We start from the raw sequence: 27,565 nt of genomic DNA on the forward strand, positions 1-27,565 counted from the left end.
TTTGGGCTCAATTTTGGTTGTAAGTTGAGGATTACCTGTGTTATTTTTTTTTTTCAAAACAGGAAAAGTATTTCTTTGTAGGGAATTGGGAAGAGGAGATGCAACTCCGGTATCTGGCCCAGAGAGATAGTGATGGGTTAATATCTAGATATGTGGATGCAATGTTTTATAATGTATGAGGTGATACCTTATTTAGATCTTCATCTGTCAGTTCCCTATTACATTCTTCTAGCCTTCTTTCCACAGCTTGCTGGTTGGTGCACCTCGGCAAAAGGCTTTCCCATTGCAACAAGCTAACAGAACCGGAGGTTTGTTCAGCTGCAACATCGAAACTCCAGAACTTCCCTGCACACGTATCAAATTTGATGACTCAGGTGAGCTAGCTGGACCTTTGCTGCTGTTGTTTTTTTCTAGGCAGAATAAAAATATTTATTTAGGAACTTGGGAGAATCCAACTTGGCAGTTCTAATTTATTTATTTTTAATTATCACTTTTAAACGTGGATAGAATCAACGATCGAGTGTTTCCAGCTTCCATTTTCATTGTTACTGGTTTTTGGGTAGAGATAATTTGAGCAGGTTTTGCTCTTTCAAATCTACATGTATGTAGTAAATGATAGAGGGGTCAGTTTCGTAGATGCTTCAAAAAGTATATATAGTCCCAGAAAAAAAATGTATCTTGCATGTAGATTAGTGTGGTGTCAATTCCCTGGTCACTGGTTGTTATGTGTCAAAAACAGCACATGATGTACCAGCAGAGTCAAAGAATTTCTGAGTTTTCTAGACTTACATACCCTGATTCCCCAAAAATAAGACCTCCCTGGATAATAAACCCAATCGCGCTCTTGAGCACATGCACTAAAATAAGCCGTCCCCCGAAAATAAGCCCTCCCAAAAACATTGCAATGCACAGCAGCAGCCATGAGGTGACCATGCTCGCCGCTTCCTGCAGCTCAAAAATAATAAGACCTCGCTGAAAATAAGTCCAAGCGCTTACTTCAGAGGAGGGGGGGAAGATCCTGTCTTATTTTTGGGGAAACACTGTAGATTCCCAAGAATAGAATGAGAAATGAGGATGTTCAATGAACATGGAATCTTGATTCATTTTTGTGGTGGGATAGGGGAAGTATCTAACAAACAGAAAGATTTGTATGAATAGTATGAAGAAGAGGAATCTGAGCAAAGATATCATTCTTTACTATTTTATTATGTGACTCATTACACATTTTATACTATAATGATATCTGGGTTCTAAATGCAATGTGTTGATCAGTGAAAACTTTGATATTATGGACAAACAGCGCCATCTAAAGACTATAGCAGGTATAAATAATATTCAGTGAATCCATAGTGAAAATATATTAATAATTTGCACATAATTGTAGAGAATCTATTTAAAAACGAATAGTAAAAATAGATGAAATATTTTTTGCAATTATTTTTTTTAAAGCTGACCCAGAAAAAGAAAGCAAAGAAGATCAATGGATGGGTGTAACTGTGAAAAGTCAGGGGCCAGGTGGAAAAATTGTGGTAAGTTTTGAGAATGTTCTCTGAGCCTCAACATTGTTGGGTTTTTTGACACTGACAAATCTTTAGGATTATTTTGGGCTTTTCTGCCATTGACAAGTCTTTAGGATTATTTTGATTTTATAGGTACAGGTACTCTTCACTTAACAACTCTAATTGACACTGACAATTCTATCACTAAGCAAAGCAGTTATTGGGTAAAATATCACACCCCCGTGCTGACTTACAACAGCAGTTCCAGTTGTGGCTGTTGAGTGAGACATCATGTGATTGTGACTTGCGACCTGCGACCTTCCAGCATCTCCACTGACTTTGCTTGTTGGAAATTGGCTGGAAAGGTCTCAAAATGTGATCATGCAAGATGCTGCAATTGCCATAAGTGTGAGGACTCGTCATGAGTAACTTTTTTCAGCACAGTTGTAAGTTCAAACAGTTGCTAAATGAGTGGTCATTAATTGAAACTTCCCATATCCTTATTTAGCATCTGCCTTGTCCAGCAACCATTCACAATTATTGACAGTGATGAAAAAGTAACTTTGTGTCCTAGCCTCACTTTTATAACTTTTGCAGGTCTGTAAAGGAAAAGAAAGTACAGACATGGTTTCATTTCACTTCACTTAACCACCAAATTGCTGGTCCCAATTGTCATTGCTAAATGAGGACTATTTTAGAGCCAGAGGTGGACGACCTAAGACCCCAAGGGGACATGTACCGCAAACCACTTTTTTAAGCTCCCAAAAATGGATCTGCTAAATTGGTATTTCTCATTGGGAAACGAAGATGAATGGACCTCTACTCTAGAATTCCTCAATCAGAATTCTGGGAGTCATTCACACATCTTAAAGTTACTAAGGTTGAGAAACACTGTGCTGGTGTCAAGCTATGAGGCAACCTAGGAATGATTTCCCCAAGTTTTTAAAGGGAAAACAAAAATAGGTATTTGAAGGTCCAGCCCATCAAAAATCTGTAATCTCTCAACGAACCTAGAGTCTTGAATTCCTATTTCCACAATAAAGCCCTACCCCACCACAGCATTCGAAAACAAAAGAAAAACATATAGTTTTGTCTGCCAGACTATTGTTTAATCATTGTTACCTCTAAGGTTGTAGTTGTGCTGTTGTGCCGTTTTATTTTATTTTTTAATTTTCAGGGCTGTAGGCATCTTTTCTTTTTGAATTGTGGAATGACAGTATATGCACGCGTGTGCAGAGACAGCCAGGGACAGATTCCAGAGCAGTCACACAAGCTTGGAAAAAGATGTGATTGCTTGAGTGATTTGGAAAGTGGGGTTTTGTGTGCCCCTCCTATGTATTGCGCAAGCCTCTCTTTCAAAGGGTTTGCACAGTTGTGATCATTTGAGATGGGAACTGGTCTTGAGTACTCTCTTATATCTTATTTATGGACCTTTCGCGCAAGGCACATGGATATATAGATGACTGAACTAAACAAAATGAAATGAACTATTCCAAAGGTGCAGTTAACAAAGCAGCGTACATAAGATTGGAAGTGCACTGCTACATTTTATAGAGGAAGCTGCATTTACGATACAGTACACACTTCTGTGCGGAGTTAATTGTTTGGAAAATCAGCCCTGTTCATGTGTAGAGGAGACAGATCTGTTGACTGATCGAATTTGCTTTTGATGCTTTACAGACCTGTGCACACCGCTACGAGAAAAGGTACTATGTCAACACGGTACAGGAAGGCCGAGACATCATTGGGAGATGCTACGTGCTGAGTCAGGATCTTTCCATTTCCGCCAATGAGTATATGGATGGTGGGGAATGGAGTTTCTGTCAGGGCCGACCGAGGACCCATGAGAAATTTGGCTCCTGCCAGCAAGGTGTTGCAGCCACATTTACCAGAGATAATCATTACATTGTATTTGGTGCACCAGGGACCTATAACTGGAAAGGTATAACCTCTTTATCTTCCTATCATTCCCATTGTCCATTTCCAGATTATACGTATATCCTGTTTCCTAGAGAATAATAACCACTGCTGAAAACCATGATATACTACTCTTTTATGCTACTCACCCCAAAAAGTGAAGAACAGTTTCTGGTGTATTAAAGGTAGTCCTCGATTTACAGCGGGTCATTTAGTGACCATTCAAAGTTAGGGCAGCACAGAAAAAAGACCATTTTTCACACAACCGTTGCAGCATCAGTCACAGGATCAAATTCAAATGCTTGACAAGTGGTTCATATTTATGGTGGTTTGTCCTAGTGTGATGTGACCCCCTTTTGTGACCTTCTGATAAGCAAAGTCAATGGGGAAACCAGATTCCCTTAACAACCGGGGTTGCCAACTTAACAACTGCAGCAATTCACTTAACAACGGGGGCAAGAAACTGGGCAAAACTCACTTAACACACGTCGCAGAAATGTTGCACTCCATTGTGGTCGTAAGTCAAGGACTACCCATGCTCTTAAAACACAGGGATTGAAATTAAGGAAGACATGCTTCAGAACAGACAGCAGTCAAATTTAGCTTAAAGGCGTTTTTCTGGGGATGTGGCGGGTACCATTTGTGCACAAGAAAAGATGCAGTTGCACAAGTGAGGCCCCAACGGGTGAAACAAGGACGTCCTTCTCTCCTGCAAAGCATCTTTTTGGAGTCACCCTGTGGCCTGATGGCCTGAAAAACAAATTTAATAAATTAAAATATATATATATACAGCATTGATGATTCAAACCCATGGCAGTTTATGCAAAGAGAATCTATGTATGTCTGTGTATGGACACATAACACACCCATTCAGTACGCAGATCAGGAGGCATTTACATAAACCGCCTAGATTATTGCTGGTTTTTTTCCCCTTCATATCAACTGAAACTCCATTAACCTCATTGAGAAGAAAATTGGTTTGAAAGCCAAAGTAATCAGGAGAGAAAGAAACCTGCTGAATTTCATTTGGTGATTAGCCGGAGAGCCCATGGCTTTGTCCCGTCTTAGTTATGCAGAGAAGCTGTAAAACACAACTCACTCCCGCCTTTCCTCCCCACCATTTTCCCGTTTCTCTTTCCAAGCAGTCTATGTTTTTCTTGTGCTCTTTGTTATACCGACAGCTGTGGAATTCTCTGCTTTGCCTTTTTTCTTCTTGTGATAAACCCTTGCAGTGTGCACCTGTGCCTGACACGTAAGCCCCATGCAATCTTTGTGCCTTGGCACAAGAGGGTTTCAACTGAAAGCTTACCTGTCCACACACTGGGTTTTTGTCAAGAAAATGTGGACTTTTCTGAGATAAGGTATCAGATTTAGCTTGTTGCTGTACTTAAATTATATAAGTAGTTGCTGCCCTCATGCTTAGTTTTAAGGCTTGTTACCTGGCCAGGGGGGGGGGGGGAATCCTGTTTCTTTTGTGACAGAATATTGTGCAGTCTATTCGGTGGTGTTTAAGCTCCTAAAAAAGTGAGTGGAAGTAGTTATGCTTAGTGGACAGTTTTATTTGATGCAACATTTGAACGATGGATATTTTACCAATGCTTACATCATTTCTTGCTGACTTCCCCATGACAGGGAGCTTAGCAACAGGCTGTAAATGTAAGCTGATTGCTAAGTATCCAAAGTGCAGTCAGATGACTTCAAGGAGGAAGAGTAATGTTTTGCCACCGGCCAGAAGTGCTATGGGAAGTGTTTCGTAGGCCCTAAACATTCCCTCTGAGGCTAACTTTGAATGGTCATTAACAGCTGGTTGAAGGTGGAGGACTGCCTGTAACCAGAATTCAGCACAAACTGGTGACTAATTCACCCACCTTCATTCCCTGCCTTCTTAGTTATAGGAGGAGAACATAGGGAGCCATGAAAAGCTGATTTAGACTGAATGAAAGTATTGGTCCATCTCTCTTTCTATTGTTTGCTGTGACTTCCCGAATTCTACAGTGTGTCAGCAGGTCTCTCTGTTCTGCTTCTTCATTTGCTGTTACCTGTGATCTGATCCTTTTCACTCCACATGCTATCCCTTTCTCTTTGCAAAGCCTTTTTTTAAAATGACATGGAGCTACAGCTCCTCTCTGTGGCTTGAGGAACATATCCTTTCCATTCCATTTGCAGCCATCTAAACAATGTAAGGTGGGATAGGAAATAGAGGATAGTGATCATGGGAGGGGAAACATTGAAAACCAATAGGGCAGAGTATTGTTTTGTGGCAGAGCATCTGATTTGCATCACTAAGCCACTGATCTAATTCCTGCATCTCCACATAGTGATAGAAAACTTTGTCTACAGTGCTTGAGGAACAATTTGGCAGCACAGAAGCCAATTCCTCTAGTTCTAAAACTGTTACTCAACTGATGCCCGTGCTTCTTTAATGTCTTTCAGGAGGCCTCCCTCTTGGCAGGGGTCTGGAAGAGTTTGCTTTTATCAGTTTGCTTAATGTATGTTAGGCTCCAAGGTGCCTTTTTCTCCCTTTAAGTTTAAGGGGAAAGAAAAGACTTTCTGATTGTCACAAGTACTCAGTATTCCAGTTATGAAACTGTTGTGTTTTGGAAATGTGTTCTTCTACCACCACCACCCTCCAAAGCTTCAAGTAACTCATGTTCATTTCCAATCTGCATTTTTACTTTCAAATTCTCTGGGCATCGCTGTACCTTTCTCATCTTTCTCTGTTCTCGAAAAGCTCTGATTTCTCTTCCTCTTCTCTTACTGTTTCTGTTCCTTCCTATCTTGATATTGCCAAAATAATCCAGACTCTGCAACCCATCCCATGCTCTCAAGTGGAGTGCATTTTAAGGTGTGTGTACATGCCACATGTCTATTGCCAATACAATATGCAGATTTTGGGATTTTTTGTTTTGTTCCTATCTTTCTTTGTGCCATTCATTATGTCGTTGTATTCAAACCAAGGATAGAATTGGGCTCAATTGTGGTCACTCCCATTCATAGGTGTTTCTTTGCTCCTTCCATTTTAAAACTATTTTATTTAATGTTCCCCATCCTTTAACATTCATCCCATCTTTTGTTTTTGTTCTGTTTTGCCATTTCATTCTTCCAGGCGTGGTGCGTGCAGAGCAAAAGAATCAAACCCTTGATGAAATGGGCTTCTTTGATGATGGGCCTTATGAAGTTGGAGGTGAAAGCCTGGGAATGAGGTCCCTGATTCCGGTTCCTGCTAACAGTTATTTAGGTAGGATTAAGCGCTTGAGAGAACTGGAAGGAAAACTGGCCACCTGACTGGCCAAATTCAAATGCTCCCAGAAAGTCACAGACAGTGGTAGGATTCCAGATCTGTTCTGGTTCTATGAGACAGCGTGCAATACTCAAAGACCGCCCACAGTGTCAGCGCTGGTGAGCTGAACTGTGTTTTAGCTCAGCTGAGGTGCGTCGATCTGCTCTGCCGCGCGCATCAGCTGAGTTAAAAACCAAAGGAATATAGGATGGAATGGTGGGGGCAGGAGGGTGGTGGGGGCAGCCAGAGGTGGTATTTGCAGGTTCTCCAAACTACTCAAAAGTTCTGCTATCGGTACGCCAGAATCGGTATGAACCGTCTGAACACCACTGCTGGTAACAGAGTGACGGAAAGCTTGAATTTTGATCAAAGCTTTAGCCATTCATGCTGCCATTTTTAAGCCTTGTCCACAGTACAGATAGCATCCTGGCTGTAGAGTCCTTAAGAGCCACTAACATGAAGAAAGATATAAGAGGCACAATTGTCCACTTGGAAATTCTTATGCTGGGACTTAACAACCCCCTCTCTCTTGCAAGACTGTGGTTTGAGGATCAGTGGTTCCATTTCAAACACAAAGCCTCAGGAGTCCTATAAATCGCTGGTTGCTGAACCCTATGCAAATGTATCTGTAGCAAAAGCATCGAAGCAACATTCCAGAACCATCAGCTTAACCTCTGGGGCTTCCTTGAAACGTTTAATGGCTGTCTTGATAGAATTCTGCATTGCATGGGTTAGAATTCTGCATTGCATGGGAATAAATAAAGCTGCTTTTAGACGCTGAGGAGATGGGAGGCACTGAACATGGGTTCAGCCGAATGGCCATGTGGATGGCACTTTTAAAAAAACACGACAAAATACTTTTTATTAAGGTAAAGAGTAAAAAAATAACCACAGCTTTGTATAGCTTTGGGTGGCTACGCTACACTGGATCCTGATACCGTAAGTAAAACCTAAGCCTTTCTGTGACTGTCTGTGAGGAAAGACCTTTATTCATGGTGCTTCATTCTTTTCGCTGGAGATGCCGGGGATTGAGTTGACTCTTCTGTAAGCATTGCATGTGTCATTGGTTCCTCTATTGCTGGTATAAGGGACATCTACAGTAAATCTGTTTTTCATAGCTAGAATGGAACATGAAGGTGAAAGCTGGGGAGAAAACAGCATAAAATAGTTTTCCACAAATGGGATAAAAAAAAATGTGGCAATTTCATTTAGTAGTGTTTGCTAATGAAGAAACAAACAAATATCGGCTTTATTTACATTCCAGAAAGTGGACTTGGCTTTCTAACATGGACATATATTGGGATTACAATTCACAAACTGCCTTGCTACCATGACCATTGGAATTTTGGGAATTGTAGTTCCATGGCATGTAGAGAATGCCAAGTTGGAGAAACCTGTTATTGGCTATCCTGTTTCTTGGTTAATGTTCTGTACTGGGTTTGGCAAACTATGGCCATATGGACCAAATCCAGCTTGCTGCTTGTTTTTTTTTTTTTAATGGCCTATATGCAAAGAATGGACAGGCAGACAGGTAGCAGATTGCCAGGCGTGAGCCTCAACTGAGCTCCTGGGGAGAGGGGTGGGGCTGAGGGCCAGAGGAAGATTGTCCTGCGGGCGGCCATCTATTGAGAGCCTCTTGCTGGGAAACCTCTACCATCTATTGCAGGGCTCTCAAACTCGCGGCCCACAGGCCAGATGCATCACGCTCTGGCCACGCCCACACCCAGTTTAGCAAAGGGGAAAAGGTCGTGATACGTCATGTGACGACACGAGTTTGATACCCGCGATCTATTGGCTATCATAGCATGTTCCTTGGCCTGTAGATCTACCAATCATTCCCACAGGGTCAGAGGAGGAGCAGGATTCTGCCCATTACAGAAATAGTTTTCCAACCCCTGCTGTATATTATCACCGTGTGTTTCTTTACTGTCCTTTATTGGTAGTAGCAAGCGCTTCAGCCGGACTGCATGAAACTCTCTAATTTTTTTCTGCTCTCTGCTTAACTTTTTCTCCTTCTCTGCCTTTTCTTTCTCTACTCATCATTGCAGGTCTTCTTTTTGTGACAAGCGTGTCTTATGCCAACCCTGATCAGTTTGTGTACAAAACACTGCCGCCCAGTGTCAGAGTAGACAAACCTGCTGATTTGATGATGAATAGCTACTTAGGTTTGTGACTTCCAAAGCACCAGCCCATCTGCTTTCATTCATGACACTTCAGAGATCATTGTTTGACTTCCATTTCAAGTCAAAGCATGTCTAAGGAAAAGCGCAGATGAGATGAGAGTCTTACAGGAGATGGTGGTTTGAATAAACAAAATCTGGGAGCTATCAAATGCTTGTGTAGTCAGAGATCTGATACAGGAATCAGAAGGCCTGTTAGACGTATGGATCATGGTCATCCTTTGGGTGGCTTCCTTACCAAACAAATCAAGGAAATAATTGGGTGAATATAATAGAACTAAAGAAATGTTATTGGAATATTTAGTCAATAAAATATATCCTCATCACCATCTTATCTAAATCTCTTACCTCACAATGCTATTCTCAAATTCAGAATTGGAAAGGCAGCAGTGGCGCAATCTAGGTTTCCTTTTCTAGCACATCACAATTTTTATCTTGATATGAGAAAACTTTTTTTTAAAAAACCTAGGAATTAAATATATATACAGTATATAATTTGTGGTACATGCTTATTTTAATGTACAATATACCAGTATTCTTTAGAATTGAATTCGATGCAGATGAAATGGGGTAGAACTACATGTTATACGTAATGGGGATGACGTGTCATTAAACCCAACATCTCTGGGTCAACATCCCTGCCCCATTCCCCATAAAATGTCCTATTATCTTTTAAATCATATTTTATGGTAGTTCATATCCCCAACCCCTCTTCCATACCTTTGATAATTATATGGCATGAATGGTTATATGGAAATGTTATCAAACTAAATAGATAAGACTAATACATTTTAGTGGAAAGGGGAAGTTAATTCAGTCGGGGAATCCATGGTTTGCACTAGCCTTGTGCTTTGTCCTATTGCCTTTTAGTTCTTCATTGCCTATATCAGAAGTGAGGAACTGTGGATCTTTTTTGAGTTGTGGACTTCATCTCCCAGATTAAGCCAGCCATGCTGTCTCAGGAACTATGGAAATTGAAGTCCACAAGTCATAAAGGGACCATAGTTCCTCACCTCTGGACTATATGATGCCTCTTGTATGTGCTTAAAAACCAACCTTAAGCTTCTTAAGCAAATCATTCATTTAGTGTCCTACAGGCATGACAAGAAGTTTCAGCTCTCCAGAGATTATCACTTTATTCACAATTCTTCAAACATTGGCTTACTTGGTAGAAGACTCACAGAGCTGAACATATCTTGTTTGCAATGATGTGCTGTCTGGTCCAATTTTTCCAGCACCATGCCACCAGCTTGTCAAGTTACCTTCAATCTTGTCAACATTTTGTAACTGCAGCCTCTCATCTTACTACCATCTTCCTGCTATTATCACTGATCTTTCTGATGATCCAACCCCCCATCTTAGACAGAATTGTAACACCAGTTCTATAAACTGGACCAAACCAGCTACATAACTCTTTTGGTTCTAATTAAAGTCTTCCTCTCTAACTGACCTTTAAAGTTTTCTTTTGAAAGAGAGGCAATAGGTTTTATTTCTTTTTTAAAAAATTGTCATGAGAGAAGAAAGTGTTGTTTACACTTAATGATGCTTAACAATCTCTTTCTTCAGATTTGGGCAATGGATCTTTTTGTTCCCTGAATACAATGCATGAATTCATAGTTGACTTTATTTCTAATTTCATCTAATTTCTAAATGTATAAATAACAGGTGCCATGGGTTTTTCATTATATTCAGAAGATAACTTTAGCCATGCCTGAAAAGAGAATGGTCAGGGTTTCTCACTAGAAAAACTAAAAGCACTTTGAACACAATTAAAGCTAGTATTCCTACTGAATGATGGAAGGAAAGGGTGTCACTGCTTCAGAAATTGGAACCAGTAGAGATCCCTTCAATGACCTTGTCTTACTTGGGTTCAATTCTAGATCCAAACAGCCTTCCAACACTAGTTCAAGGTATTTATGGCATCATCAGCTTGGCTCAGAATGGAAAAGTACTGTGTATCACAGCCTTTCTGATGGTATTTCACCCCAAACCGATGGGTGACTTTTCCCAGTGGTGCCATATAAACATTAAACAGTAATAGGAAGAGGTTTGAACCCTTGAGAATCTCACAACTGAGGACCTACCAGATCAATCTCTCTTCCCCCATTGCCACCATCTGGCACTACTACTTACCTAAGGATTAAACCAACAAAGTACACTTGCATGCAGCCTAGGAAGATACCATGCTCAGTGATATGAAAAGCTGCTGGGAATCTACAAGGGCCAGGAGAAGTGTATTCATCATTCATGTCTTAATAAAGCTTATCGCCCAGAGCAATCAAAGACATCACTGTGTATGAATCCAGATTGAAATAGTTCTATATAATTCACTTCTTGATAAGCACTTTGTATTTGATACAACACTGTTTCTTGAGAGTATCCTGAAGAACAGGAAAATTGGATATTTAATGATAGTTACCCAAAATTATCAGATACAGGGATGGCTTCTTGATGAGGATACACTATCACCCCATTTCTACCTGGTGGAAGCCTTCTCTTTAAATGAGCCCTCACCAGGTTCAAGGTTGACTCAGCCTTCCATTCTTCGGAAGTGGGTAAAATGAGGACCCAGATTGTTGGGGGCAATAGGCTGACTCTGTAAACAGCTGAGAGAAGGCTGTAAAAGCACCATGAAGTGGTATATAAGTGCTACTGCTATAGAGAGTACCTCCATCAGAGTCTACAGGCTGAAAAGATTCCCAGATAACATTGCAAGACTTTGTTCAAGGCATCACATTGGATTCTGTCCACAAAAGGTCAAGATTACAGCAAATTTGAGGGACTTTTATCAGCAAAATATTGCACTGAGTGCTCCCAGGAAGGTGTGGTTCTTCTTGCTCAGTGTACCCTAACAGGGAATAGGCAACCTTAAACAATGCCACTGGAAGGTAATCCACTGTTGGCATAAGAATGGAGAAGCAAGCATGCATCATCATTCTTATAACCATGATGTAGGCTTAAACATGTCCTTGATCAGATTCGCTTTTGAACTTCCTCTGCCAGCAGGCAAGATGTTTCTTCTATGGTTTCATCTCCTCAGTAAACCAAGAGACTTCCTAGGATCGGCAAAAGGCCACTTGGGAGCAATTACATGATATATGAACCTTGATTGTTTCCCAGTTCCAGGTGTTAATCTGGCTCTCAGAATTGCATTCCAAATTGTTGGGAAGGTCCCCAAGTATTTGAAAACAGCCCTGATCCATTTCTGCCCATCCCTTGCCTGCCTGGTTCCACGAAGGAGAAGTTTTTACCACTTTTATACTTAGGCATACAAAGCTTCTTGGTAAGGCTTTTCTAATTAGGGTTTTAAAAAGATTTTTGCAATGCTTTTAAAAAATATTTTGACAAAGGAAAAGCTGCTTCTAAAAGTTGCTTTCATTTCCAGCCCTTTTTGGTCTCTATAGGATCCATAATAGCTGGTCTTTATTTAGTTTGGCATGCATCCATATTTACCCACCCCAAATCCAGATGCTTCTCTCCCTAAAGGACCAAGCAGATTTTGGGGAACTGATCATAGTTGGTCATCATTGCCCACTTTTAATTAATGAGACGGTAAGGGTCACGAAGGCTTAAAAATGGGCTTTGTTTTCATAACTATCCCAACACAAAGCCATGTGATTTTGAGGTTCACTTCTTGATGAACCTCAAATCACACAGTTGTGTCATTTTCTTTGTGGAACACAACTCCCCTCCGGATAGAAAGGAAAGGGCTGCCTGATTCTTGAGACAACCAACTTGGACTGCTATTAAAACAGTTCTTGGCCCACCCACACCCAACATCCCACATCTTTAAGCACCACCCAACTCTTACCATTATCATGGGCCAGAGATTAAAGATGATATTTGCCCGCAGTATTTAAAATTCTGACATGAAAGAATTAAAAAAAGGAAAGGTAAACAACTGATTTGCAACTGCTCTTCCTCCCAGTTGATTGAAGGAATGCTAAAATACCAATACTATAAATGGCTAAGGACAATCACTGTGTATAACATGTAGTTCTGTTCACAGCATAGCATTTAAGCATGTGACTTTTCTGGGTTTTTGTTGTTTTCACATTCTTGAAGGACTTTATCCAGGTGCCTCTAGTAATTACACCACTGCTGCTACCAAAATTGGGGGGGGGGGTGTACTTTTGGCTGGGGCTATGTGAGTCCTATAAAAAGTAATGTAGGGTATTTGGCAAATTAATCCCAATTTGACATTCTTGGCAAAGCGTGCCCTTTTTGGAGATGTGAGAGCATGAGCCATTTTCCATGATAGTGTGAACATTCATTGACCATCATAAGGGTGCTGTAGGTAAGAGGCACAGTCATTTTAAAGTGCATTTGTTAATGTTCACTCATCACTGAAATAGATTGCATGCATGATTAGCAATACATTTAGGAAGTTGGGTTTGTATGTGTATGCACTGTATATATGCACCTATGTACCTGTCCTTCTGTTTGTGTATCAGAGGGTAGGAAATTGCAATCTATTGCATCTCTGTCTTCTTCATCCTCTTCCTTGTTTGCATTTTGGTTTTGCGATGTCTATGCAAAAGCAAATAAATGGGTGTTATATATGAACGTGGTGGGTGTATATATGAAAATAAATGAATGGATGTATGAGATGTGCACTGATGGACTGAAGGGTGGATACATAAAAGTTGTACGTGGGATGTGGTATTTGTGTCTGTGTGAGAGATGGAGGGAGGAGGGCAGAGAAAATTGTCTTTTTTTTTTCTTTTAATCAGCTTTGGTTCCAGATGAACTGGTCTGGAAATAGTGGAAATTATAGTCCAATGCATACAGATGTTTGGGATGGTGAAAAGGCCCTTCTCAGTCTCAACTCTGTAAGACTCAACATTCTTAGCCTGTTGATCCTTCGCTTGCAAAAAAAATAAAATAAGGGGAGAAAGAGAAAGATACCTAGAGAAGAGAACATTTGTAGCTGAGGGTTGAAATGAGGGGTCCTCTGAGCTTGGTTATTTTCTTGAAGACATTTCATTATCAAACTAGGTAACATCATCAGTGCGAGTAAGGCAGGGGTGTCCAAACTTGGGAACTTTAAGACTTGTGGACTTCAACGCCTAGAATTCCCCAGCCAGCCATGCTGGCTGGGGAATTCTGGGAGTTGAAGTCCACAAGTCTTAAAGTTCCCAAGTTTGGACACCCCTGGAGTAAGGATTGAGAGCACCAAGGACCCCACAAGAAAGATGTGAGGCAGATAAAACTGGTGCTGATCTGAACTTTTGCCTTACTTACTGCTGGCCCATAGCTTCCCAAGATATCTCTAAGGAGATGTGGACCTCTACAGAAATAATCTGTCCTGAGATGCATTCAACTTTTTGGCCAGTCAACATTTGCTGGCAGTTTTTGCTTTGATGTGCCTAAAAAGTCAGGGAATGTGTTTTCCCTTAACCTGGACCTCCTGTTTAAAAGTGGGGGAAATGTGGTGATCTAAAGTGTATACAGTGTCTCACTTTCCTAACCCTCTTTTAACACAACAATAGTTGCCAGGCACCATTGCAGGTCCCAGTGTGAGGCCTTTATCTGAATACTTGTGTTCTGTTTTAGGGTTTTCTCTGGACTCTGGAAAAGGGATCATCTCTCAGAAGGAGATCACTTTTGTTTCTGGCGCCCCGAGAGCCAACCATAGTGGGGCTGTGGTCCTTCTGAAAAAAGACAGTGAAATCCAGCGGGCCTTGTCCTCAGCACACATATTTGAAGGCGAGGGGCTGGCCTCTTCCTTCGGCTATGATGTGGCCGTTGTGGACCTCAACCACGATGGGTGAGATTCCTCTCCTTAACACCTCCAAGTTGCTTTTCTGTGATACGTGATCTGATCGTTTGGGCAGAAGTCAGAGTGGAATTGGGCTCTTTCCCTGCAGCCCAGAAATAGCAGAGGGCAACCACAGCATATGCAACACACGCTGTATCCCTTTCAGAAAAACTACCAGTCAAAAGATAAAAGTATATTTTATACTTTAAACAAAAAAAAAACCTGTACTCCAAATACATGCAGCAAGTATCTAGATCAGGAAGGCTGTAAAGAGGATGATGGAGAATTTAAGATTCTAGAGTTTAAACTATTTCTTAGCCATGAAGTTTGACTGAATCACACTCAGTTTTGCAGAGTGATGTACATATTTCCTCAGAAACAAGTCTGGGTCCAAATGAGGAATCTCAAAAATGCCACGAGATGACCACCTATTGGGAGTGTAACAGCAAACATTGCAGGACTTTTGTGACAATCAACCACCAAAAGACTATTATGAAGCAATATAAGAGGGCTTCCCCAATTTTGTGACCTCATGATGTGTCCAACTGCAGTTTCCATCATTCATATCCAGCAGTAGCCCTTCATTGTTGAAACTTTTAAAGCTGCAGTTAAGAAACCTTTCTTCACAGATGATTATATGGTGGTTACCATTTAGCTGATTTTGGCTGATTGTAAGGGGGGTGGAAAGCAGGATTAAAATTGGTTAGTATTTGGAAATTATCAGAAGGTTATAAGTAGAAGAGAAAATTTAAAAAAGTATCTATTTAAAAGCAAGGATAAACCTTGCTTTTGTAAGTGTTTTAAGAAAATTCTAAAGTATTTTCTAGTATTTTTTTCTAAGAAAGACCTCTATATCAGTGGTTCTCAACCTTTCCAATGCCGTGACCCTTTAATACAGTTCCTCATGTTATGGTGACCCCCCGACCATAAAATTGGTGTCTCGGTTCCTAAGACCATCGAAAATATGTGTTTTCTGATGGTCTTAGGCGACCCCTGTGAAAGGGTCGTTCGACCCCCAAAGGGGTCCCCACCCACAGGTTGAGAACCGCTGCTCTATATGCCCATGAAGGAACTAGAAATCCCATTTTTGCACCATGCATTGAACAGACATGGTTTAACTGATCTGATCCCTTCGAAGTTGCTGGGGAATATTTGGGCGGGGAGGGAGGGGGAAAGAACTTAAAAGCCAATTTTTGCTCTCCTTTTTTTCAGTTGGCAAGATATTGTGGTTGGAGCTCCACAGTATTTCGACAGAGATGGAGAAATTGGTGGTGCTGCCTATGTGTATATTAATCAGGAAGGCAAATGGGACAGAGTACACCCAATTCGCCTCAATGGATCTAAAGACTCTATGTTTGGGATTGCAGTTGAAAACATTGGTGACATTAATAAAGACGGCTTTTCAGGTAAGCAGGAAAGAATCTTATGTGGATTTGGATTTGCATGGATTTTTTTATTAACATTCAGCAATTGGCCCAAATTATCCAGAAATCTGAATTGAATCCAACATAATGCTTAATCCATACTTCTTCGGGAGCCAATAAATTTTTTCTTTATTCATTTATTTTTGTGTGGTTTATTTAGCATTTTATACCCCATGTTTTGTTTTAAAATCCGTCAACAAAGCTGACATCATTAGAGCTACAAAATACCATGAAATACTGAGCAGCGTTTTGTCTGAAATTCAAACATTTTGAAACTTGCAGTTATCCTTGAGAAAATTGCACCTTGCAAAACATGTTCGTTGTGGCTTAATTTATAATTTGAAGTTTTTAGAGGTTTGTCATTTTACAGTCCTCTCTCATTTGCTAAGATTTGTGTGCTTGTTTTATTATGCCTGATGTAAACAACTCATGTTTAGAAATAAGGAAGGTCACCTGGAGTGTTCTGTTTTCTTTCCTTTTTTCCTCTTTTTAAAATACAGATATTGCTGTGGGGGCTCCTTATGATGGAGAGTTTGGCAAGGTGTATCTCTATCATGGCTCCAGGGATGGAATAAACACAAAACCAGCACAGGTATTAGCTTGCAACATTTGCTTCTGTGTGTAGTGGAATTTCATTTCGTCTACTCACTTGCTCCTTCCCAGTCATTGAAGTTATCAGCTTCCATCACTTACTGGCTTTTTTGCACTATACTTTATCTAGTATTTTATCTAGTATTATATTACCCCTCCTGTGCCCTTCCTATAGTTCTTTTCAAACTTGATTCTTTCTCAATATAAATCTAGTGGATCTAGGTCTCTGTTCATATTACCATGATGTGAACTTGCAAGAAGGCACAGTTAATGGGTAGAAAAAGAGCTCTGCCCCTCTCCAACAACAACAAAGCTGCTATTTCTCCTTCGCAGGAAGGGAAGGAGGGCGGTAGCAAACTTGGGAGAACAATGCTGGGTTGGGAAAAAGTCATTGCATTGTATAAGGAAGGCAATGCACTGTGTTGCATCTTTCCAATAAGTATTATGGACAGTAAAGTTATTGATGGTGCACCACTACGTCCAACCACCACACCTCCAAAGAGAATGCTCAGGAACCAAAATGTTGGGGACAGGAGAACCATACGTATTCCCTTTCCTAGTCCTCTTTTCACTGCTCCAGTTTTTCCTGTCCATATCTGAATTTCAAGGATAGAAAGGGGCAGGAAATACAGAAACATGCAGTATATTGATACTGTTCCATTGACGTAAGGATATTAGCAATAGCATTTAGACTTATATACGGCTTTACGGTGCTTTATAGCCCTCTCTAAGTGGTTTACAGAGTCAGCCTATTATCCCCAACAATCTGGGTCCTCATTTTACCCACCTCGGAAGGATGGAAGGTTGAGTCAACCTTGAGCCAGTGAGAATTGAACTGCCAGCATTCAGCAGAATTATCCTGAAGTACTGCATTCTAACCACTGTGCTACCACGGCTCTTAGATATAGTTTTATGATTTATATTAGATATAGTTTTAGTTTTTTTTCAAGAGCTGTCTTACTTGCAAAAGCAACATGTGCTTTTTAAATTTAGAGTGTTTAAATTCACTACTAGCATTTAAGCTTTGATCCTTCTTTACTGAAAGCTTTGTGAATATTTTCTTTTTCAGTCTGGTTTTTCATTCTTCTTTTCTGTTTCAAATCATACATTTTCTTCATATACGAAGTGAAGAAATGACCTCAGATAAATACAGATATAATTTCTCTTAATTGCCATTGATTCTCGCATTATTTATAAGTATTATGCATTCAAGAAATCTGGGGAAAATTGACTATCTGTTCTGGGCAGTCAACAATAAATTCTTAACTCTGTAGGTCAATAATTCTAATAAGAGCTTACAATTTGACAAGAGTGATGAAGAGATGCATGACTAGTTCTCTTATGAATGTAGACATTAGTTGTGGATAGCAACTGGGATGAATTAGAAACTAATGGACAAACTAATAGTGTGGATTAAAAAGTAAGTCACAACTGGCAAATCAAACAGGGTTAAAAAGAACACAGCAAAAGTGTTCTTCACAGTTCAGAAGTGTTTTGTCATTTGAGCAAAGCTCAGTTTGACCAGAATATTCTGTTTATATTGTTTCCTGTTTAGGAAAATGCAGTGATCTACACAGGAAAGGGCCTAAGCCTTGCAATAAATTGCCACTTGCAGTTCAGTGATTCATCTATGTTGCAGCTTTCATTCTGTCTAGCGTGCTCCTGATTTTTTTCATCTATTTAATACTGTAGGTGATAGAACTGCCAGTCTCTTTCTCTCAACCATAGATTTGGAGGCTGAAAAGCATTTGAGAAGAAGGCGATGACAAAAAACTTATACCGTGATGTGAACCTATGGCACGCTTGCCGGAAATGGCACGCAGAGCCATGTCTCCAGGCACGCCAGCCGTCGCCTGTTGCTCTTCTGGATTCCAGCGCGCTGGTCTTTGCGTGCTGGAAACCGGAAGAGCAACAGGTGACAGAGCTCCCGGTTTCTGGTGCGCACATAGAACTCACTAGCTGGTCTTTGCATTGTGCGGGAGCGCCGGAAATCCGAAGACCAGAACTGAACTTCTGGTTTCCGGCACGCACATATACACAAGCCAGCTGGTCTTCGCATGTGCATGTGTGCCGGAAACCGGAAGCTCAGCTTCGCACCGGGGAGCTGCTCTCCCGGTTTCCAGCACTTCCGCGTGTGCACACCAGGGAGCTGCTCTTCTGGTTTCCAGCGCACCCGCACGCTCCCATTTCAGCACTCAGTGCTGAAAAAGTTTGCCAACGCTGACTTTATACAGTGTTTGGGAAGTTGCCAAGATTTAAGATTGACTTAAAGGGACACCCCAAGACTTCTCTATAAATGGAGTCAAGGGTGGAAGTTAAATGAGAAAGCAGTGTTGCATTGTTGTTCTGCAAATTATGTCCCTTCTCCTGTGGCATTATGATGTCATGTCCATGTACAAAATGGTGGAGCTTCCAGCGCAATGCTGCTTTGGTCATGTTGATGAAAGCATCTGATCTTGTCCAAAAGGTGCTTTTTCAAGAGGCAACTGGACTTTCTTTTTCTTTGAAGACGTTCTGATCTTTTGGACAAGATCAGATGTTTTCATCAACATGACCAAAGCAGCATTGCGCTGGAATTTGCTTTTCATCCAAGAAGCTTCTTCAACATTTTTATAAGCTTCTTGGATGAGAAGCGAAACGTCATCAAAGAGAAACCAAGGAAGCCCAGTTGTCTTTTGAAAAAGCACCTTTGGGACAACCATGACCTGGATGACTGAGAATCTCCATAAACCTTTGATTTGTGGATGTCTCAGCATAGGTTCCCACATGCTGAATGTTAAAGGGGTAGTTTAACATTGTGCTGCATTTCTATGCTTTTGTTTTGCATTTCTAGATTCTTGATGGCGCGACAAATAATGTCATATTCTTTGGGTACTCTATCACTGGAAATATGGATCTTGATGGAAACTCTTACCCTGACATTGCTGTTGGATCTCTTTCAGATACTGTTTCAGTTTACAGGTATGTTCTCTCTTTATTATGGTTTAACTGTCCCCATAAATAAAAGAGGTTCTTAAAGTAAGTTTATTCAGCTAGTTATCAAATTTGTAAGAACGATTGATTCCATAACAACTCTTAAGTCTACTGAGGGGGTGTGAATAATATTTTGAATTCAAACTATCTTGGCTCTGATGTGTTCATTTTTATGCAAATCAGTTACTTCTAGTGCAAAGTAGATTGTTCCTATCATTTTAGATCAGTGTTTCTCAGCCTTGGTGACTTTAAGATTGGCTGGACTTCAACTCCCAGAATTCCCCAGCCAGCAAAGGGAAATTCTGAGAGTTGAGGTCCACCCATCTTAAAGTCACCAAGGCTGAGAAACAATCTTTTAGGTGATTTCCAATGTGAAACTCTGCTAAACTTTGAAACATCCCTACTACAATTTGCATAGGACCAGTTTCATGCTTGTGAGATCTTTGTTTTTTTATACCATTATACCATTAAGAAATAGGTCCAAAATAGGGATTAGAATGAAACCGTTTACTTATTTTTACTTACTTATTAGATTTTTACATCCTCCCTTCATTACTTTTATAAATAACTTAAAGCAGTGAGCGTACATAATACAGGTAATCTTTGACTTGCAACAGCTCGTTTAGTGACCATTGAAAGTTACAACGGCACCGAAAAAGGTAACTTATGACCATCTTTCACAGTTATGACCTTTGCAGCATCCCCATGTTTGTGTGATCAAAATTCAGATTCTTGGTAATGAGTTCATATTTATGATGGTTGCAGAGTCCCAAACTCATGTAACCATCTTTTTTTGACCTTCTGAGAAGCAAAAGTCAATGGGGAAGCCAGATTCACTTAACAACTGGGTTACTAACTTATCAACAGCAGTGGTTCACTTAACAACGGAGACAAGATTGCAGAATGTAGCAAAACTCATTTAACAAGTATCTCACTTAACATGTTGGAAATGTTGGCCTCAATTGTGATCGTAAGTCGAGGACTACCTGTATTCCTTTCTCCTCCTATTTCCCCACAAGTACCACTCTATAAAATGATTTACCCATGGATAGGGATGACGTTCATATACTACTCTACAAAATAAAGCAGGGTAGCTTTCATTCTCTTTGCGTGATATCCTACTCTTAAGACGGAAGCTTCAAGTTATTCTTACTATTTATTAGCGTAATGCCGTGCTTCTTTCCTATTGCTACTTTTATTTTAATGACTTTTTTCTCTCCTTGCTTCACATCTCTCAAGATCAAGGCCTGTGATAAGCATTAAGAAATCCATTACGATCTCTCCAGAGAAAATTGATCTGAATATGAGGAACTGTGAAGTGTCCAGTAATCTTTGGTAAGCCTTTTGTTTTTGTTTCCATTTTTAGCAAAAAAGATTTACATGTAAGTGGTTTATGTGGAACTTTAGTCATATCTTGGTGCAATGTATCATCATAAGGGTACTCAATTAGCCCGTTAATATTTTTAGGATGGTTCTTTCAGAATTTGGTAGCATAGAATAAATACATCACCCCTTCATTAAGGATGGTTCTAACTCTGTTGTAGGACATGTGCTTCGTAAGCAAAGGTCCCAGATTCACGCTGTAGCACAGGGGTGTCAAACTCGCATCGTCACGTTGTCACGTGACATACTGCGACTTTCCCCCCTTTGCCCTTTGTTAACACGCGGGTGGGCATGGCCAGCGTGTGAGGCATCTGGGCCACATGTGCAAGTTTGACACTCCTGCTCTAGCATCTCTAGAAACAGCTGAAAAAATCCAGCCTTAGCCCAGAAGGGGAGAGAGCAAGGCAAGCAAAGGACTGTGTTCTATTTCCATATTCTTCTCAGTGCTGTCTTGTTGGTAGAGTTGGACCAACAACAAATCAATTGTGCAGCAGAATCAGGAAGTTTCAATGCTTAGTTGGAACTATGTGCTTGGGTGCAGATCTAAACAAATATCCAACACTTCCTCTCCCTGATGGAGCCTGCAACTCCACACTAACTTTATTTCGGTTTCTTGAGGCTAGCGAGGATTAAGTCACAATGTGGAAGCTTTCCAAACGGTAGGAGACTTTGTACGTTACATAATTAGCTTCCAAAGAACTCAGGCCTTGTGCAAAACTGTGCTGTTAGGACAACTGACAGAACTGAACCGTAGCTATCTAAAATGTATCTGAGCGTCCAATAGAAGAGGAAGGACTCTAAAAAAGAGGTCCTTCCTTCTTGAGACTCCAATATCTCTTAAGAAAATGTCAGCCGTATAGAACTCACTTTTTAAAACCCCTTTTATCCTCTTGAATTTTTGCAGCATGAACATTAGATCATGTTTTGAATATACAGCCAGCGAGAGTAGCTTCAATCAAAAAATAAGTAAGTTTTTATAAGAATAATTGTCTGTCATTATTGTCCCCAGAAGATGACAGTACTTTGTTGATTTTGGGCCTCTTTAAGTCTGAAAGATCTGAAATTTAGGAACAAAATGGATTGAGCTGAATGCCTGTTTCCAGAAAAATATGTTTCATTTTTTAATTTATTTTTAACCCCACCCCCACCCCCACTGTGCAAAAATGGTTAAGACTGCAGAGTGCTGGCACTCTGTTTGCTTTTCTGTTTTTTTTCCTTTGAAAACAAAAGTCACATCACATCAGTGACGTGCAGTCTGGGGAGGCAGGGGAGGCAGAGCCTCACCACTCTCATCATGAAAAGAAAAAAAATGTAAAAGGGAAAAGGCAAGTGCTGAGATGAGACTTAAAAAAGCCTCTAAAAAAGGGAGGACTGTGACAACTTTGCAAGCATGCAAGCAAAATACCCCAGGATCACGGTGGCGGGGACAGCAACTCCTTCCGCTGCGCTGCGGAGAAGAGCCACGCTTTGCAGGAGACTCCTCAGCGCTAGCCTCAGATCAGTGCGAGCCGCGGTCCCCTTCATGTTGGCTCAGGAAGGAGGGGAATGGGACTGCGTGTGCAAGAGGCTCCTCAGCGCTAGCCTCAGATCAGTGCAAGCCGCAGCCCCCTTCATGTTGGCTCAGGAAGGAGGGGAATGGGACCGCGTGTGCAAGAGGCTCCTCAGTGCTAGCCTCAGATCAGTGCAAGCCGCAGCCCCCTTCATGTTGGCTCAGGAAGGAGGGGAATGGGACCGCGTGTGCAAGAGGCTCCTCAGTGCTAGCCTCAGATCAGTGCAAGCCGCGGTCCCCTTCATGTTGGCTCAGGAAGGAGGGGAATGGGACCGCGTGTGCAAGAGGCTCCTCAGCGCTAGCCTCAGATCAGTGCAAGCCGCAGCCCCTTCATGTTGGCTCAGGAAGGAGGGGAATGGGACCGCGTGTGCAAGAGGCTCCTCAGTGCTAGCCTCAGATCAGTGCAAGCCGCGGTCCCCTTCATGTTGGCTCAGGAAGGAGGTGAATGGGACCGCGTGTGCAGGAGGCTCCTTCCTCAGGCAACATGAAGGGGACCGCGGCGCGCGCTGATCTGAGGCTAGCGCTGAGGAGCCTCCTGCACAGCGTGGCTCTTCTCCGCAGCACAGCGGAAGGAGTTGCTGTCCCCGCCACCGTGATCCTGGGGTATTTTGCTTGTACTCTTGCAAAGATCAAAGTTGCCACAGTCCTCCCTTCATGATGATCATTTGATGACATCAGTGCCTCACCAGCCATAAATCTCACCGCACGTCACTGCATCACATCACATCACTACCATAATTCCCAAGATTATCAATCATCATGCGGCTGGATTAACTCATTGTGCCCATGAGTTCAAATATAGCAATTGGGATAAGGCACTATATCACATAAAAAAGAAACGATAGTGTAATTTCCAGGGGCATTTTTCAAAACAAAAGTATTTGGATTGTTGGCTAACCACGTAGAGAGGTTTTCTTCCCAGAGCTAGCTTGGATGGGGTGCAATTTTTATTGTGCCGTATCTCTTAGCCTTACTATTTCCAAGTGTTTTGTTTTTTCTTCCACACTTCTCCTTTCTCCAGATTTGAACTATACGTTTGAAGTAGAACATGAGAGGAGGCGATTAGGCTTGCCAACAAGAGTGCATTTTTCTAACCTTCGCTCTGTTACATTTAACGGGAGTGTAACTCTCAAAGGACAGAAGACGGAAGAGTGTGTGACTAACAGGCTCGAATTAGAGGTAGGATGATTTTTTAAAAAGGGCTGCAATTGTTGTAGGGCTCTCATTTTCAGGTTATAGTTGGATCAAACCCAACATTAGTACAGGGAGGGTGTGTGGCCCGCTCATTCACACACATACATGTGTTTTAGAGAGTTTATTAATACTCCCAACAGTTCCCTCCACCCAGCCTCAGAACTGTCCCAAATAAAGGCAGCTACAAGCAGACCAAGGTTAGTCCACAAGGCAATGGCCAATAGTCCATAAAGCAATAGAAAGTTGCTCCAACAAGTAAGTCCACCAAACAAACTGAAAGCCACCAGGCAAAATTGAAAGTACATCCATGAGAACTCACTTGGAAGAGAAGTTCAGAGTTCAGAAACCAAACACATTGTTCCCAGCAATTCCTCCCTCTGCCTGCTGTGATAAATAGCTTTCCAGTGCAGCCCATCAAGAAGGGTGGGGCCTTCTCCTAAGTAATCTGGCAGATCTCCTTTGCTCTTGTCTTTTCTCTGCCTGATATTCTCTCGGATCCAACATGGAAGGAGATATTTTTATTTTAAACTCTCATTTGAATTGGGGGCATTGGAAACATCTAATTGATCTAGATGGCACCCATCACCGCCCCAAGTCCTTTTTGGGAGAGGGGGCGGTCTAGAAGTGCGAAGAATAAATTAAATAAATAAATAAATAAATCCTGATATTAAGGAATTTTTAAAGAACTGGGCGATTCTCCCAGGCTTTGGGATAAAGTGAAGATGGAACTCAGCCTGGACAAGGGTTTGAGTTACATGCTGTTGTTGGGCCATTCATATTTTTATTTTTGTATTTGTATTTTTGTATTTTAATTTTCAAAACTTTTAAATTGTAGGACACCCAGAATCATTGAAAGTTGTGTGGCCTATAAATTGCTTGCTTGCTTGTTTGTATGTTGAATGAATGAATGAATGAATAGCCTTATATTCCAGTTTTGTGGTAATATGTGTTAGTAGGTTTCAAATCAACCCAGTTGGAGTAAAATCCATATATTAATCAGAACCTTCTCTCTTATTTCTTAGGAAAAAATCAAAGATAAATTGCGTCCAATTCCTGTATCTCTTAGCGTTGCAATTCATACCCCTGAGACCAACGTAAAACCCAGAAGACGACAGGGAAGGTCACTGCCAGACCTTACTCCAATTCTGAATGCTAGTGAGTCCAACACAGTGCATTCAGAAGTAAGTTATCTACTTGAATCTTTATGCTAAATATCTCTTTGTATGCTATATCATCATTAGAAAATTAGTTTAGAAAATCTATTAAAAAAGGAAATATTATCTCAACAATATTTGCCACTTTAGTCAGTGCCAATATACTGTACATTATTTTGTCAAGAAAAGAAGGTTGCAAGCATTGGGGATGAAAAGTAGATCCTCCTTCCCTTGTTGGAGTTGATAAAAAGGCACATAAAATTGTGTTCCTCTTCCCACAGACTGATGGCTCTGTAGCCTCCTTCCCATAATTTTGTACTGCTAAGAGTTGTGATACACCCGTCCCCGAGCTTGAAATGCTGGTTCAAATACAAGCTCCCCTCCCCTTGCTTCTGATGAATGGAATGTTGACTTCTTAGTACTGAGAATTATTGATGGGCAAGAGCGGAGGTCTCTAAACTTAGCAAGTTTAAGACTTGTGGTCTTCAACTCCCAGAATTCCTCAGCCAGCCATGCTGGCAGGGGAATTCTGGGAGTTGAAGCCCACAAATCAGGAGCCAAATTGCCAAGTTTGGTGAGCCCCGGTCTAGACAATAAGGTTCATGACAACATTGATTCATCCGTCCTGTTCCTGTTGGATCTAAACATTAATGAAACAAAGTAGAAATAAGGAAGTGTGTCTCATGCCATCCAGGTGGAATAGCAAAGGTACTTATTCGTGGAAATGAAAAAAATAGGATAGGAAGAACTGAAGGTAGCTTTCTGTGGATGCAATACAATGTGATGGGAGTAATAGATTAGATTGATTACTGCAATGCTCTCTACATGGGGCTCCCCTTGAGATGCACCCGAAGGATCCAGTTGGTTCAGAATGCAGCCGCGCAGACAATTATGGGGAGTACCAGGTACTCCCATGTAACACCACTTCTGCGCGAGCTGCACTGGCTGCCTGTGGCTTTTCGAGTGCGTTTCAAGGTGTTGATTGTCATCTTCAAAGCGCTTCATGGCTCGGGACCTAGTTATTTGCGAGATCGCATTCTACCCCATACATCCCTACGACCAATCCGCTCCAACAGGGAGGGTCTCCTCCGGGTACCCTCCGCTAGACAATGCGGGCGGGCGGTGCCCAGGAGTAGGGCCTTCTCTGTGATGGGCCCAACCCTCTGGAACGAACTCCCCCCTGATATTAGAACTACTGTTGATCTCCGCTCCTTCCGTAAGAAACTCAAGACCCACCTGTTCCGACTAGCCGGCCTGGCCTAATTGTAATCACAAGTACAATCTATTACTGACCTTCCTGGATGGCTTTTTAGTATTGTAAATTTTGGGGTTTTAATTTGGTTTTAGACCGTTTTTAACTAGAAATGAGTTCGGGCATTATACAGACCGTATGTTTATGTTGGTTGTCTAATGTTTTGTTGTTCCTGCTTTGTTGTTTTATATGTACTGTCTGTACACCGCCCCGAGTCCCTGCGGGGAGAGGGGAGCGGTATATAAATTTAATAAAACTCAAACTCAAACTAGATATTGAGTCTGAATTATTTTCCTATTTATGGTTGCATATAATGAGACAGCTGACTGTGGCTCATATTAATACATGGCATATATAAAATAAATTAGAAAAACCTCCTTCCTCTTGATTTTTGTTATATCACCTGTGGCATTTGCTACCAAACCCATTGAACTTGTATTCTTTCTTAGGTGCAGTTTCTAAAAGAAGGCTGTGGATCAGACAACATATGCCACAGCAATCTGAAGATGCGTTACAAATTTTGCACCAAAGAGGGAAACGACGAAAGATATGCCTATTTCCCCATGTAAGTCTACAGAAGGAATTTGCAAGAGTGTGGTACCCCGTTTACCTGAAAATAAGATCAATTGGGCTTTTGAGCACATGCACTAAAATAAGCCCTCCCTGAAATATTGCAACACAGCAGCAGCCCTGAGGTGACCACACTCACTGCCTCCTACAGCTCAAAAATAATAAAACTTCCCTGAAAATAAGGCCAAGTGCTTATTTCGGGGGTCAAAAGAAAATAAGATCCCGTCTTATTTTCGGGGAAACACGGTACTAACGCTTTTACCCTCCAGTTCCCAGTGATGTGACTCTGTTCTATTTCTCCAGGGAAAACAATGTTCCGGTGCTTGTTCTCAAAGACCAGAAAGATATCGCCCTTGAAATCACAGTGACCAACAGTCCTTCCAATGCCATGTACCCCCTGAAAGATGGCGAAGACGCTCATGAAGCGAGACTTGTAGCAACATTTCCCGACAGCTTGACTTATTCTTCTCTCAGAATAAATCAAGCTTATTTGGTAAATAATTTCGCCAAATGATGAGGATGTTCAAAGATACTGTGGTTTCACTTAATTTTGGCTTGATGCAGCTGTTTTTTTTAAATTAATTCAGGAAAAACCCATCACCTGTCGTCCTAATTCAAATGGCTCTCAAGTGGACTGTGAACTTGGAAATCCTTTCAAAAGAAATTCTACCGTAAGTATGGTTTCTTTTATGAGCTGTGGTGGTGCAGTGGTTAGAATGAAGTACTGCAGGCTACTTCTGCTGCCTGTAGGCTGACTGCAGTTTGGCAGTTCGATTCTGACTGGCTCAAGGTTGACTCAGCCTTCCATCCTTCCAAGGTCGGTAAACTGAGGATTTTG

At 41.3% G+C, this 27,565-nt stretch overlaps 1 protein-coding gene across 1 annotated transcript in view; it reads left to right on the forward strand.

Moving 5' to 3' along the window:
* ITGA6 (integrin subunit alpha 6) overlaps positions 1–27,565 on the forward strand; it is a 65,145-nt gene that overhangs the window by 26,669 nt on the left and 10,911 nt on the right. The window contains exons 2-16 of the mRNA XM_081937988.1: positions 247–374; positions 1,450–1,529; positions 3,180–3,441; positions 6,523–6,654; positions 14,433–14,646; positions 15,850–16,043; positions 16,562–16,653; positions 19,486–19,613; positions 20,865–20,960; positions 21,913–21,974; positions 23,579–23,736; positions 24,774–24,932; positions 26,607–26,722; positions 27,031–27,220; positions 27,315–27,398. Of these exons, the coding sequence (XP_081794114.1) occupies positions 247–374; positions 1,450–1,529; positions 3,180–3,441; positions 6,523–6,654; positions 14,433–14,646; positions 15,850–16,043; positions 16,562–16,653; positions 19,486–19,613; positions 20,865–20,960; positions 21,913–21,974; positions 23,579–23,736; positions 24,774–24,932; positions 26,607–26,722; positions 27,031–27,220; positions 27,315–27,398 (2,095 nt within the window). The remainder of the gene's footprint in view (positions 1–246; positions 375–1,449; positions 1,530–3,179; positions 3,442–6,522; positions 6,655–14,432; positions 14,647–15,849; positions 16,044–16,561; positions 16,654–19,485; positions 19,614–20,864; positions 20,961–21,912; positions 21,975–23,578; positions 23,737–24,773; positions 24,933–26,606; positions 26,723–27,030; positions 27,221–27,314; positions 27,399–27,565) is intronic.

The sequence above is a fragment of the Natrix helvetica genome (assembly GCF_964273705.1).
Source record: "Natrix helvetica genome assembly, chromosome: 1".
In the NCBI taxonomy this organism is placed as follows: domain Eukaryota; kingdom Metazoa; phylum Chordata; class Lepidosauria; order Squamata; family Natricidae; genus Natrix; species Natrix helvetica.